Source organism: Chondrus crispus, genomic scaffold (assembly GCF_000350225.1).
Source record: "Chondrus crispus Stackhouse genomic scaffold, scaffold_655, whole genome shotgun sequence".
Classification (NCBI taxonomy): Eukaryota; Rhodophyta; class Florideophyceae; order Gigartinales; family Gigartinaceae; genus Chondrus; species Chondrus crispus.
The window spans coordinates 1-14,281 of record NW_005178660.1 but is presented as its reverse complement, the minus strand read 5'-3'; the positions used below and the strand labels follow the sequence as shown (position 1 = coordinate 14,281).

The 14,281-nt window shown below is 48.2% G+C and overlaps 2 protein-coding genes; both read right to left on the bottom strand.

Moving 5' to 3' along the window:
- Positions 1 to 4,341: 4,341 nt before the first annotated feature.
- Positions 4,342 to 8,251, bottom strand: CHC_T00010230001 (ATP-dependent DNA helicase, RecQ family). XM_005710952.1 is given in 4 exon segments: positions 4,342 to 4,551; positions 4,568 to 6,052; positions 6,179 to 6,883; positions 7,073 to 8,251. The coding sequence occupies 1 exon segment, from the start codon at positions 8,249 to 8,251 to the stop codon at positions 7,073 to 7,075; it is 1,179 nt and encodes a 392-aa protein (XP_005711009.1). The 3' UTR covers positions 4,342 to 4,551; positions 4,568 to 6,052; positions 6,179 to 6,883.
- A 1,765-nt stretch (positions 8,252 to 10,016) lies between these two features.
- On the bottom strand, positions 10,017 to 12,794 carry CHC_T00008416001 (adenine specific DNA methyltransferase). Its single transcript, XM_005710951.1, has one exon. The coding sequence runs from the start codon at positions 12,792 to 12,794 to the stop codon at positions 10,017 to 10,019; it is 2,778 nt and encodes a 925-aa protein (XP_005711008.1).
- Between the last annotated feature and the right edge of the window lie 1,487 nt (positions 12,795 to 14,281).

Sequence of the window (14,281 nt, the reverse complement as noted above, 5' to 3'; positions counted from 1 at the left end):
CGGAAGGGAGTGAGACGTGGGACCAAGGTGGGAGGAAAAGGCTTTAGTTGTTTGTAATGCGTGCTCATCATGTGTTTGTCGTTCAGGAAATTTTTTTTGCGTGTTTCAAAGTGAGCGAAACGGGTGGTGTCGGTAGAGTTTGAACCGAGAGTGCAGATGCGGCCGTCGCCGCGCTACAGTACGAGCGAGATGGAAGGGTTCGACCTGAACAGGTGGCGTTCACGCCACCTGCATAGAGCATCGCGAATGGGACATGGGCAACCTATCATTCGTAAGGCATGTGTGCGGGCAGCGAGCGGGACGCTGTATCGAGGGACGAGGGAGAAGGGAAAGGGTGGAAGAGGGACGGACGAGCGGGACGCTGTATCGAGGGACGAGGGAGAAAGGAAAGGGTGGAAGAGGGACGGACGTGGGAGAAGAGTGTCTGAAGAGTGTCACGGGCGACTCATTGGCATGTTGGCTTGAATGTTTGAAGGTCATTGCAGGAGCGGATGCGAGATTTCAACGTCACAGGAGTGATGGAAAAACTTGGACAAAGACGAGAAGAACGATAGAACGATACTGGTACAGTTGCATACATATCATATATACATACCGATCATAAGGCCAAAAGCCTCCCAGTGCTCCGTGGGGGAGGTTTCGACGGCTAGGTACAAAAAATCGCTGACGCGTCTCTCATCTTGTCAGACTTCGAATAATTGAACAACTGAAGGGGGGTTGCCCTACATTTTGGACAACGCCAAAATAGCTCGGATATGCAAATTATTTGAAAACAACCGTATGGGGGAGGTGGGGGGGCGCAGCGGCCGCGAGGAAGGGCGCGGCTCTACAGCGCTGGGAGGGGCCAGCTGTGGACGCGGAGTCGTGCGGTGTGACGCGCGCGTGTCGACGGCGCGAGCGCGTGCCATAGACTCACGATGCAGCGGGCGTCACGGGGTGGGGCGCGACTCTACAGCGCTGGGAGGGGCCGGCTGTGGACGCGGAGTCGTGCGGTGTGACGCGCACGTGTTGACAGCACGAGCGCGAGTCATAGGCTCACGGCGCAACGGGCGTCACGGGGTGGGGCGCGAATTTTGCGTTTTCGTGGGAGAGGCGTCGGACACCAGCGACGGCGTCGGTCACCTTTATAATAATATTAAAAACGTCAATAAATGTTGCAGATTTCAATTGTATGTCGCCAATTTTTACAGCATACATCTACTTTACGGCGCGGGGGGGGGGGAGAGGGGGACGCACACCGTCTTTCAGCCCACAAAAACTGTACGCATGTGATTTGGGACGTACCGTATATTTTCATAATCAATTTGAATCCAACACGATATGAAATATTTTTTCAAAATATTACACGAACAAAGGCTGTACGATTTTCATTAAGGACATATATTTTCATCACCAATTCGAACATTACACGTCATCCCGCATTATAGAAACATGATTACTACGTCATGTTCATTCATTTACTGAACGCGGTTGTGCAGTCGTACTGCGTACTGCTGATGCTTTAAAATTTATTATTAAGGGATAAGCCACCGCCCTCAACGGACAATTAAAAAATTAAAAAAACTAGTTGGCATAAACTAGGCGCACTGCAAACAGAATACAAATCCTATTGTGGCGCCAATATGCCTATGCCCTTGCGTATTATTCGAAGGACTGGTCCATGCAGGAATTAAAAAAACAGAACTATCCCACACATACCAGCTGATATGAGTGAATGTATTAAATTATCATACTAAATGTAAGAATCACAACAATTTCACTTCTTTTAACTTGACGATGTTACGGTGGAAGAGTGTAGTTACAATTATAGAACTTTACCACAAATTGTCTTGTATGAACAAATAAGATCCCCCATTTATGTAAAAGGTGTATCATGTTTGTTCAACATACGTGTACGGGTTAAAGGAAGGGAAAATGTTCACACGGTACATACCAGTACCCTGACGTAACATGGGGATTACATGTGCAGCATGAACTTGGAGGATTTAGGTACACATTTTCCGGATGACAAACTGCTATGGCTACACATAAACGTGCGAACCAAACACATTGTAACGTGATCTCAACTGGGAAGATGTATCCCTACCAAAGCTGCAGTAGTGTAAAAGGCCGCAAAGAAAGACCTTCCATGATGCCCCTTGATACGTGTAAAACACTCTCAAGTATAGTAAGAAATGCATGAACTGCAGCAAGATGATACCAACCCCACTAAAACCATCACAAATGTTTTCACAATATGCAACGTACAATATCATGCAGAGGCGTACTTTCTACAGCAATAACGTACAATCAACCACCGCAAGCACTTGTAAGGTGCCCAAATGCAGAGTCACGTCCGTTGACAGAGCCTTCCTGGGATGGAAGGCCTACTGGCTCCATAAAATATCTGCAAAAATTATATCAAAGCACGGGCCAAAACACTCCCCACGATCCGTGGCGGATGGAAGTCCCGAATCTCGGACGGAAGGCCTATTCGTCGGATGGAAGGTTTCATCGCTGGTTTCATCCCTGTCGCAGCCCTCGTAATGATCATTCTTGACATGGCACTCACCTGTTGGCTACTTTGAATCCCACTCTTCCTGCCTTTCAGGTTTGAATGCCCTTTTTCCGGCCTTAAACTGTACTCCCTGGCTCTCTCTCTTTTGACTGCTGCTTTCCATCTAAGACACCCATCCATTGGCCATTCCCTCTGGAGACACCCATCCATTGGCCATTCTCTCTTGGGACACCCGTCCATTGGCTACAGAATTCGTACAACTATCACCTCGCACATCTACGCCTTCGCCCTGACACTGTGACTTTCATGCAATCGTTCCTTTCATCCAGGACACCCGTCCATTGGCTGTGCCCACTTGGGACACCGGGTCGGGGTATACCTGCGGGGTTAGGGGGAATATAGGTTATAGGGGTTGGCTGCTATTGGTGGCTAGTACTAGCGTGCAGTTGGGAACGTTTCGAAGTTTATTGAACTTCTTCATTAGCTCAGAGTTAGCGACGAGGAGTGCGGTGCTCGGTGTCGCGATCGGAGAGGGGGAAGGTACTCTCCTGTAGTGCTGTGCCTATTTTCTATATGATTTTGTGGGATGGCCTCTTCGCATGGGTTTTGAAAGTTAGGGGGGAGTGGGAGTCTCATAGTGTGTGGTAGTCACGGTAGTATGGTGTGTTCCATATTGTTGGAAATATGGGTCCGAGTGAAGTGGAATGTTCAATTGCATTAAGCATGTGATTATATGGCATTGATTTAGGCTCGTGTTCAATGGGGGATTAGGGGTTTGAGCTGACACTAACAAAGATGGCACTATATGGCGACCCCCCTGTAACAAAGAAAGCAAATCTGCAGAAGTGAAGATAAAAACTTCATGAAAACATATATAATCGACGGCTCTTTGCAAGCGCGTTTACTTGTTTTTGGTAGTCCACTGATCTCATCTTCTAGCAAAGACCATACCATTCTGTTGATCATTGCTCTATCATTGCTCGTTACATCTGCTTGTACATCGATACTCATAGCACAGCTATCGCATACCGGGCCCTCTTGTCTTCTGTCCAACGCGGAGAAATGCCAATGAGAAATTCTACACTTTACGTGATCATTCAAAGCTATGTGACTATTCCTAGAACACTCTTGAATATTAATCATCCAAAACTACATGCGTATTCCTAGAACATTCTGAAATAGCCATGGAGCGACCCTGAATAGACCGGGGTCCTCGATTTCTGCAAATTTATCTGCTTCGGAGTCGTTCTCGTTACCACGGATCCATTTTTCAAATTCTTGTACCGTCCTCACAGAAGAGAGATGCTGGAATGCATCACGAAGCTCTTGTCTCATGTTTGTATCATTCCAAACTAGAAGAGCCATAGAAATAATCTTCTTGATAGGACAGTTGTTCTGACCAAAGGTTTTCGCCGGGTGCACAATAGACCCTAAACAGAAGCGGACACCACAACAGCGACATGCCCCTACAATACCCCGAAACATCGTACATTGTTTCACGCCATGTCCTTCCTGGCCGCATCGTAAACAACGACGGTTGTAGCATGCCCAATACCTTTCATCGGCATTGGGTTTGTGTTCCACGAGAGACGATTTCTTCACACTACATACAGGACAAAAGAACTTGGTCAGGCGAGGAGAATACCCAGTGCATATGTCTTTTGCACTGGCCGAGGTCTCAGAGGCGCAACTGCTCCACGCCTTCATTCGCGAGTCCTTACCAGGGCGTCGAGGAGGCGTAACCGTGTCCGATGGAGTAGGGCGTCGAGAAGGCGTAACCGTGTCCGATGGAGTATGCGCAACTTTCGATGGTGTTTGCAGAGATTCTGTCCTCTTTGGAGCGTTCACGCGCTTCCTTGTAGGTCGAATCTGAACTTCTTTCCTGCAGGTGTCCTCGTTTTGGAATTCGGAAGCACGTCTACGTAAACGTATTCCACTTCCTTCGGAAGAACAAATATCACAAGCCTCCATCCCACGTTCTTGACAAGGTCGGTGATCAGAACACCCGTCCATGAACAGGTCCACCAGCCACCGACGACACTCACCAGCTGCTTCTGTAAGCCCATGTACAGGACCGAAACCGGACAATTGCGGTTCAACTGAATGATTGAACTGATCGATAATATTAAGCACAGTACTTTTGGCAGGTTGGCCGTCACGACCGGCACGTCCGCTTTCTTGCACGTACTCAGTGAGCGTGCTTGGAAGACCAGCATGTACGACAATCCGAACAGTGGAGATGTCAATGCCGCATCCAAATGCTTTCGTTGCAACCATGACGTGCGGAAGTCCATTAGATTCATCTTCCCAGCCGGATTGCATTGCATTTCTGTCATCCTTTTCCATACCTGCATGATATTTGAAGCAAGGCATGTCCGGGTTCAGGGTTTGTAACATCATACAGAGCGAGTCACATTCATCTTTTGTTTGCACGTAAGTGATGGCTCTGGAGGGAGATGTACCGGAAACGTTACGCAAATAGTCAAGCATTTCGTCCACCTTACGATTGAGATTTTGCCTCTTCACGTTGTAAAATTCATACCTGATGTTCCGTCTCGACGTTTTCTGACGCACAGTGATGAAGTCTGACAATCCACATGCGGAAGTAATTTGTTGTTCAATGGACGGTGGGGCTGTTGCCGTTAGAGCGATAACTGGCACATTGACGAGTTCTGGACGAATGAAACCGCGCAAGTACTTCATGGCTTCTCTGAAACTGTGCCATAATAAAACCAGATGGCACTCGTCCACGAATATTGCATGCAGCTTATTCATGACCTTTAGTTCCCTAAGGAAACATTGATAGTCTGGTGAAGACAGATGCTCGGCGCTGGCGACAACAATACGTGCCCCGGCTACATCCCGCGCATTCCACTGACAGGCTTGGATACCTGCATCTTCGCAGCGTTTGATAAGGTCAAGCTGCAGAGCCACAAGTGGAACGACTACAACCATCACCTTTGTCTTGTGAGTGAAAGCGGGAAGCATGAAAGTCAACAACTTCCCGGCACCAGTTGGCAGGACGACCAAGGCGTCGCTCTTTGGTGCTACACAATGCACGACTGCCTTTTCTTGTTCCTGGGACTTGAAATGCGCGTCACTTTTATTAAGAAAAATCTGCAATTGCTTCAGCAGCGAAGGAGGTTGACAGATTCTCTTCTCGGGCAGAACGGCGTATCCCTCGGTACCAACCCATTCATTTAGTCGCCTTTTCCCAAGTAAAGAGTCGGAGATATGGAGAATGGCGTTGTGCAGGACCTCAACGCGAGTTTGAAGAGTCATTTCAAGACGCGAAATGTGACTTGTGACATCGATCGGATGGGTCCCTGCTGATGCATTAGTATCCAGTGCACTAGCAGTCATTTGCAGCTGCTCGTAGGCGTTCTCGTAAGAACACGGCTCCCCGTCAAACAGCCCAAGTACTTCATGCCACGTTTTGGAGGCCTGACGGAATCGCTCAAGCTGGCTAGCCGTCAATTTCTTCATATCAAGGGCGGATACACCGTATATCTGGTGAGCGGTATTCTCTGAATGTCCTGCCTGGGTGTGAAGCATTCCCGTGCAGTTTGTTTCGTGCTCCTCGCTATGCGCGAGGAAGTTTTCCACTACTCCACTGTGGTACTGCCGGTATTGACTGGTTCCAATTGGGATTCCCGCACTTTTCATTACCTTTTCGAAGCACTAGCGCAATCGAGAAATTCCGAAAGGCTCTCCACGGCTGGCGAACAGGTGGTCACGATGCCTCTCGCCTAGTGATATAGCACTGTCCACATGAACGTGGTCAAATTTTCTGACAGATGAACCTTCTGGGACCTCATTGGGTTTCGCGAGGAGGTCGACGAGGGCATATTCGACAGGGCCAATAACTGTTAAGTAGATGAGCAAGATACCCGCAGTAACAGCATCAGGATATCGCGCAATGGGACGGCCGACACCATCGTGCACATTGCGACCCTTGTGATACGTAATGACAGTAAACACGAGTACTGCTTGAGTGAAGATGTTCCGCTGTCCTACTGCCGTATTGCAAACCCGCAAAATCCCCAACTCGGATGCCCTTGCCGGTTCTCCTGAGCATACCTGCAAGAGCGTATATATATGTTCTTGTAGACTTTCGCAATCTTGTAGATATGCTCTGGCTTTGTCTTCGTTCAGGGATGTGTCTGATTCCAGGAGTAAGGGCTTCAGTTTGCCTTGTAAGGCCTGAGACCAATGAAAAAGATGATGTTGGTTTGCCTTGTGCATTCCAAACCAGTAGCCAGGAGTTTGATCTGTCATTGTGTCGTCCAGGTTTTGAACGGACGACCAGAATGCATCTGTAATCCTGAGTCCATTGAGCAGTTTTTCTTGCATCAGTCCCAATGAAATTTTCTGCAATTGCTTCATTTTCAATCCAAGTTGCGATAAAGAAAGCTCGATTCCATCAATAATTGCGCATCTCGGATGCGTCGGACAGATTAGAAAGCGAATATTATGTACTTCCCCAACCTTGATGCGATTACAGACTTTCATGCAGTACTGCACATATTGAAGGCCATTATCCACATGCGGGTGATTCAGTTTCAAGACTCGCTCCTAAGACTCGGTAGTGTCGCTAGAGCTGTAGAGATATATTTCCATCACGACTAGGCAGCGAGCAAAGTGCTTCACGGCTGCGAGAATGGGAGTCAATTCGCAGGCGGTCGCAAATTGGTACTCGTTTGAGCGATCGAGAATGACACTGTAGCATGAGATGAACAAGGCGATTAGTTCGTTGCTTTCGTTGTGACGAAAAAGGAGGTTCTGTAGGATATCATGGAAGTTTCGCAACTTGGATGCCACTGGTGCATTGGAATCTGCTCGCAGAGATTCTGCACTCCGAATGGCATCGGGAGGTATATATTGATACAACTGCCTGCTGGAAGACATCAAGTTGAAGACGAATTCCAGTACTTGGACCATTCTGTTGTCATAGTGCTCCACAGTTTTCCGAGTAACAGCAATGTTGAGGTCCGACTCCATAAACGTGTGTGACTTGATCCAAACCTTCTGTTCGGTTATGTCGAAGGCCTGCTTGTGGTACGCTGTGACCACCTCGCGTGAAAGTGTGCGTATACGGCTGTCAGTACTCTTGCACAGGGAGCTGGCTTCAGAAAGTTTAAGCCCACAACGCTTTAAGTGAGTGTCGAAGCGAAAAACTGAAAGTAATGCGCTCATCTCTGAAATTCCGGCCTCGTTGATGGCAGTACTCGCCGGAGTGGCTCCCTGCAGTTTCCTCATGGATTCTGCGAGGACATCGGAAAAGAGGTCACCGCCGTTTTCTACGACTTGATAGTATCTGCACTTGTTTCCGCCAAAGATGGCCTGTCCCTTCACCTCATCGAGCTGACAAGATAAATGTCCCTTGCACGCTTTACTCGCAGCACAATTTCGACGAACGGAAGCGCCTTTCCGTGCCAGATATCCGCAGTCGGGGCACTTGTGACACAGTGCCGTGGGAAACCCTTCCAGAGGCGGAAGGGCAGGTCCGGAACGATATTCAACCACAGTCGTTGCCAAGTATTTGTGTCTCATCTCAGCAGCCGATGCATTAACAATGGGAGACAGGCTTCGGGCGTCTCCAATCTCGCCAGCAATCTGAATGCTGCTTGCATGCGAAATTAAATGGTTTCTCTTCATATGCTTCACTACACCATCAAATTCGACTGCGTGTTTGCACCGTACGCAAAATGGGAGATCGAGTTGCTCATTGTATACAACTGTAGGGCCATTCATGATGCGCAACGGACGACAGACAGAACTTTGTAGAGAGGAAGAAGTGGGAAGAGGAAATGAGAGGGGTCAGGGACTACGAGAACCTTGTATTTAGGGCAGGAAGAATGGCGGAGGGTGAAGTTTACATAATTATCGCAATAGTCGAGCATGGAACTATCTCTCCTGCTGTCGATGCATAACCTGCAAAAATACTGCCGTTACAGTTAGAGAATGATCAAAACGTATGGAATGCAATGCTACATGTTTCTGCCGTTACATATCTCTAATAACAAATTGCTGGTCTCCTTGCTGGTCTAGGAAACTTTCTGTAACGCCCTTTAGGATGCCCTGCGCTCGCCAGGCTAGGGACGGATCCAAATGCCTAACGCTGAATGCTTTGGTGGTGCTGCTGCAAGGTTGATCCCGGGCTAAATTAGTGTGGGAGCCTGCCACGGAGGTGAGTGGACAGCCACCTGTAAGAAGGGTCACGCCCATGTCACATCGGAACAATATCATACAGTGCTGTTCACTGTACCGTACTGTACTGTACTTTTCGGCAGGATACGACCGTCACACAGAGGTGTCTTCCTTTCCCAACTTCCTATAATATATTTTTTATATTCTCCTCGACATGTAGGCCTATTTGAGGTTCTCTACCTGTTTCATTGACATTCGCTCGCCTATGGGTCTCGTGATTTGTCACAGATCTCAAATGTATTTCGGTCTCCCTTTTGACATAAGATGCGGTGACAATTTAATGTTGCGACATTTGGGAAATGGTGGCACACATGACATCCTTCATATCATTTGGTAGAATACGAAGAGAGATTAAGGACTTTCATTGTTATGACATCAAGAATATAAGAAAAAGTGGTGGATATGTCAAATCGTATTAGCAGGAGGTCCGCATATTTCATGCAATGGCAATGAGTCAACGTAATCCTCACAACATGAAAGCGAATCACTGTACACAATTTACATTATAGTCTTTTTCGGTCGTCAGCACACCATATTTCTGGGATAGCAGTACACATCACAAATTTAATGGAACTCGGTGTCACACATCCTGGATTTTCATTGTAAACAGTCCATTTCAACTCCTATTTTTTCGAAACGATACACATAGCGAAATTAATTGGCGGCTGCGGTCCATTCTCGGACTTCATCGGTAATCGGTACACCAAACTTGGCGGTGACAATACGAAGAGGCGAATATTTCGGCATTTTGTTGCGAAATGTATGTAAGAATATTCCCGTCGTCGTCGGACATTCACCACCGCCGTCGATACCCATCCTTACGAGTGTGTCGCACCCGACAGCGCCCTACCTTGGCCATTCGCTTCTGCAGTATACATCATTTGCCGTTTCAGGTCAGGTATGTTCTCCCTCCGCCATTATACATTATAAAACCACCGTTTTCCATTGCGAAGCATTGCCGCCTGCATTGCCATTACTTTTCGAGAACCAGCACCGTTTTGCCATACTTTTATATGTCCACTTTTAACCACTTACCGCACGCTCAGTGCGGCTTACATACAGTACATCATACCCAAAGCCACCCCCCACCGATCCATATCCCTTCAACGCTAAATAGCAAAACGCTAAAAAGCAAAACTCCCATTATACTCAATAAACTCTCAATAGGAAGATTACTCAAGGCGCAACAGGCAAACTAGTCCCTCCCTCTCTTCTCTCTTCTCTCTTCTCTCTCCTCTGTCCTCTGTTCTCTATCCTCTGTCCTCTGTCCTCTATCCTCTCCGTGACAAGGAAGATGCGGTCACAAAATTTATTGTGAATGGAGTCCAACAGTCCCGTACTCTATGAAAATATCTCTAATGTAGTCGGCAAACAGTTCCTCTCCAGGATTGATAAACCTCAATGCCTTGACGCGCATCAGCGTGTGTTTCTGCAACGCAGACGTCGAGGTCACTTTTGACACCGACAGATCATATGCAACGTTGACGTTTCTCGGATTGGCGAGACGACCGTCAACAAAATCTTTGTGATCCTTATCATCTGGGTGATAGCGGTGGTCGTTAATGAAAGCCCCGACGCAAAATCTGGAAGGGACGATTGAAATGGCCTTTTGTCCATCGATAAGGTCCGTCACATTCTGAAAAACTCGTCCCTGCGTTGGCACCAGCATGGCATAGGTCATGAAGCGTTCGCGGTCCACTCCCATAAGCCCTTCTCCGTATGGCTTGTTCTTCGATTTAGACCGAATAAGGTCATGATAGACCAAAGTGCCGTAGTAGAGGCAGATGTCGTCGTCAACGTCGAATGTTCTTGTAGCAAAAAGCCCGAGTCCCGCCTTCGGATGCCGAACAGAAGAGGGCGCCAACGCTACGCCGAATTGAACTGCCTCTATCGCTCGGAGGGCGTGGACGTCTGTCTGATGAAAACGACGTTGTAGTTCGCGTTTCCAAGCGTTGAGCGGAACATTGCGACATTTCTGAATCAACTCAGGGCTTTCCCAGGCCGTTGAAAGATAGGCTAGAATGTGATCTGGAAAAGTCTGGTAGGGAGATAGGCCCGACGGAGGTGCCCACTTCCCATTCCTGCTTCTTCTATTTCCATTCCTGTTGTGCACATACAGAGCTGCACCATGGATGTCGTCGTCCGTCATGACCTGACCTACGTCCACCAGCTTGTTCACAATAGCCCCCGCGTAGCTCTCAATGACCTTCTTCTTGGCGTGCTCGAAGCACACAGCTTCTTTTTCGCAACCAATAAATCTCCTTGCTCCATTATCCTTGTCCAGATTGAAACATGCGATAGCCGTTGAAAATGTTCCGGCAAACGGGTCCACAACAATGTCTCCTGCCTGGGAGAAACGACAGATGAGCTCTTTCAAAAGGGACACGCATTTCTGCTCTGGCCTTAGCATGCGAGAGGTATCTCCGATCTTGACCATGTGCCGTTCTCCCGGAACGAGGCCCATGACATTGTTAATGACATTGCGAGTCGCAGGGTACTCGGAGGGAACGTAGTTGAAACACTTGTAGTTCACCATGAGCCTCCCTTCCTTGAACGGTGGACCCTTCTTCATCACATGGATGACCACTTCTGCCATGTTGGACAGCGCAAACGTCGCGCGTCCAGGGAACCCATTGCATACAGATGGATGGTATATGCAGTACAGCGGAGTGGACGCAACCCAAAATGTGGGCTGGCTTGCTTGAGACGATGATGATGAGTCTCCAGACGTCGTAGGATGGGCGGTGAATGCTTCTCTCCATATAGTGAATTGCTGAGCGGAGCAGAATATCAGCGCATGCCCTCCTGGACGAAGCATCTCGTCGACGCAGTTAACGAAAGACTCATACTGTTCTTTCCGGATTTCATCGTAATCAGCATGGTTGCGTCCCCTGTCCCTTCGGACATTGAAAGGAGGGTCCGTCAGGACAAGCTGAACTTTTCCATGCAGCTCTTCGTCTTCGGTCAGGGCATCGTACGCTTCAATGAAAGATTCAAAGTCGCAGTTGTACATCCTCACGGCTGCTTTCCTCATCTCAGAGAAAACGATCCGCTCGTTGTGCACGTCCTCTCCTTCATTCAAAGCTTCCAGAGAGGCTTCATCCGACGCAGTTGAAGTGGATTCAGCCTCCCCCACCACTTGAAGAACGTGCCGTGCACATACGACCTGACTAGAAGCAGAAGCCAGATTCGTTGTTGCACCTGGCGAAGGAGGAGGAAAAGGATCACCGGGAAGAGCCGCTGAGGAAGCGATTTCACTCGCATAGGATTTGACCTGTCTCACCAATGCCGCACAGTAGGATCGGAATCTCGGGGGGAGGATGTCCCTGCGTCGAACGTACTTGGTCAGAAAGAACATTTCCTTGACTTCTTTAGCAGAGTAGAGATCACTTGACAATAACGCGCGTTCCAAATCTTGAAAAAAGTCTCCCACAAACTTGCGAAGGTTGCTGTCGACGATTGCAGGCCGATCGAAGGCATCGGTAAAGGTCTTCGTTCGATCGTTTGTTGCCGGCATACCTTCAACAAACTTGACCAGCGTAGACAGTGGTGCAAACCCTTCTTCTCGGGTTGGAATCACTTCAAACTGCGCCAAGGGAGATACCAATCTCAAGTAGGGTGCACTCATCCTTTCCAAGCTTTGAAATCCGAGGTACTCTGCAAAGCAATTCCAAGCACCGACAACAGTCTCGATGATGTAGCCAATCTTCTGCGGAAGTGGGTCACGCAAATCGGTTAGACCTTGTACAGAGAGAACTTTGACAGCCTCATCTGGCGTTGCGTTCAGACGTCGTCGTTTAGTCGGCCTGCTGTTATTGACAATTGCCATGAGCTTGACCACGGCTGAGACGTGTAGCAGCTGTTGAAAGGGGGTTGCTTCAGTAGTCGGGAAAGGACTTGACTTGCGACGAGTCTTGCTCTCTCCGATGAACGTGAATGAAGGGCAGATCAACGCCATAACTCTCATAGGAAGGTGTGAATTCAGGACATGCTCGATAAGAGCACGAACACGTCCATCAGTTCCTCTTGTCGCAAACGTGCTCTTACACACGCGAAACGATCTTGCATTAGATCGCGAATCCAGCATGTCCGTACATGACTCCTTCGTATGAGTATACAGCAGGACGTTTCCAGACAAGGACTGAAGCAGTACTTGAATGGGCCGTGGGGTCGTCTGTGCGGAGAAATGTGAAGACAACACCCATGCCATGTAGTCTTTCCATGATATTTCCTTGCCGGGATGTTCATGTCTCCAAAGGTCGAGCACTTTATACGAGTGCAGGACGAATCATGACGTCTTTCCTAATTCCTTAAACGTGTAGTCTCCGTCTGCTGCCATATTTTGGATTCTGGAGACGGCGGCGCTCGTAGTGCAGGACTTTTCGTGCAGCGAGCGAAGAAAGGAACGGAACTGCAAAAGATAAAAGTTCGGAAAGGCGGTCGCCAAAATACCCCTGGCGGTCGGATATTACTCGGCGCCCGTCGTTTGTGGTGGTTGACAAGGAGAGTGGGTGTATGATGAGGGAAACGGAAAAGGGATGCACGATGCTCAGATTTGGAACAAGGAAAGAGGATATAGTCGTACGAAGGTGTGTGTGTGTGTGTGTGTGTGTGTGTGTGTGTGTGTGTGTGTGTGTGTGTGTGTGTGTGTGTGTATGTGTATGTGTATGTGTGTGTTTATATGCGTTAGTGGTCAGTGGTCAGTGATCAGTTCCAAGTGACCGGTCCAAGTGATCGGTGCACTGCAAACACACAGTAGTATGGGTATTGAATTGTGATTATAAATTTTGGTGGGAAATGATACCTAGTGTCGTACGGCACCCCTCCCAGGCATGTGATCAGCAGCGGCTGATCACACGACGCCAACGGAGAGTTAGAACTAATTAAAATACGTAAATAATGCATTTGCACAGGATGCAAAAAGTACAGCAGTGACACGTATACGTTTGTTCACAAATGATGCAAATATGCAGCAGGGTCATGAAGACAAGTGTGTTTCGAGAAGTATGCAAATTTTATACAGCAATGACGATGTCGTACGACACCCCCTGCTGGCTTGTGATCAGTGGCCACTGATCACAGCTCCCCACTGCTCACAGGTCCTAACTCTCAAAATTTGCACGGAAATTTTGCAAAATTTTTACAGCAATGACGATGTCGTACGACACCCCCTGCCGGCCTGTGATCAGTGGCCACTGATCACAGCTCCCCACTGATCACAGGACGCAACCCACTTCACAACCACCTTTTTCAACGTCCACCTCTCTTTGACAAACACGTATTTATAAGTGCCGCGCCCCAGTCACTGAAAAAGCGTCGCTCTAGTACTACAACAACGCACCGTTACGAATACTGCAGAGAAAATGGGACAACTATATGGAGTATAGGGGAGGAAACCCCAAAAAACTTTTTAAAGATACTTGTTTACATAAAGAGATAGAGGGAAGAGGAGATGCAGCCCGAGAGGCGGAGAGGGAGGGATAGAGAGAGAGAGGGAGACAAAGGAAGAGAGATGGACACAAATATGGAGAGATAGACACACACGCAGATAGATGGTCACATACATAAAGAATT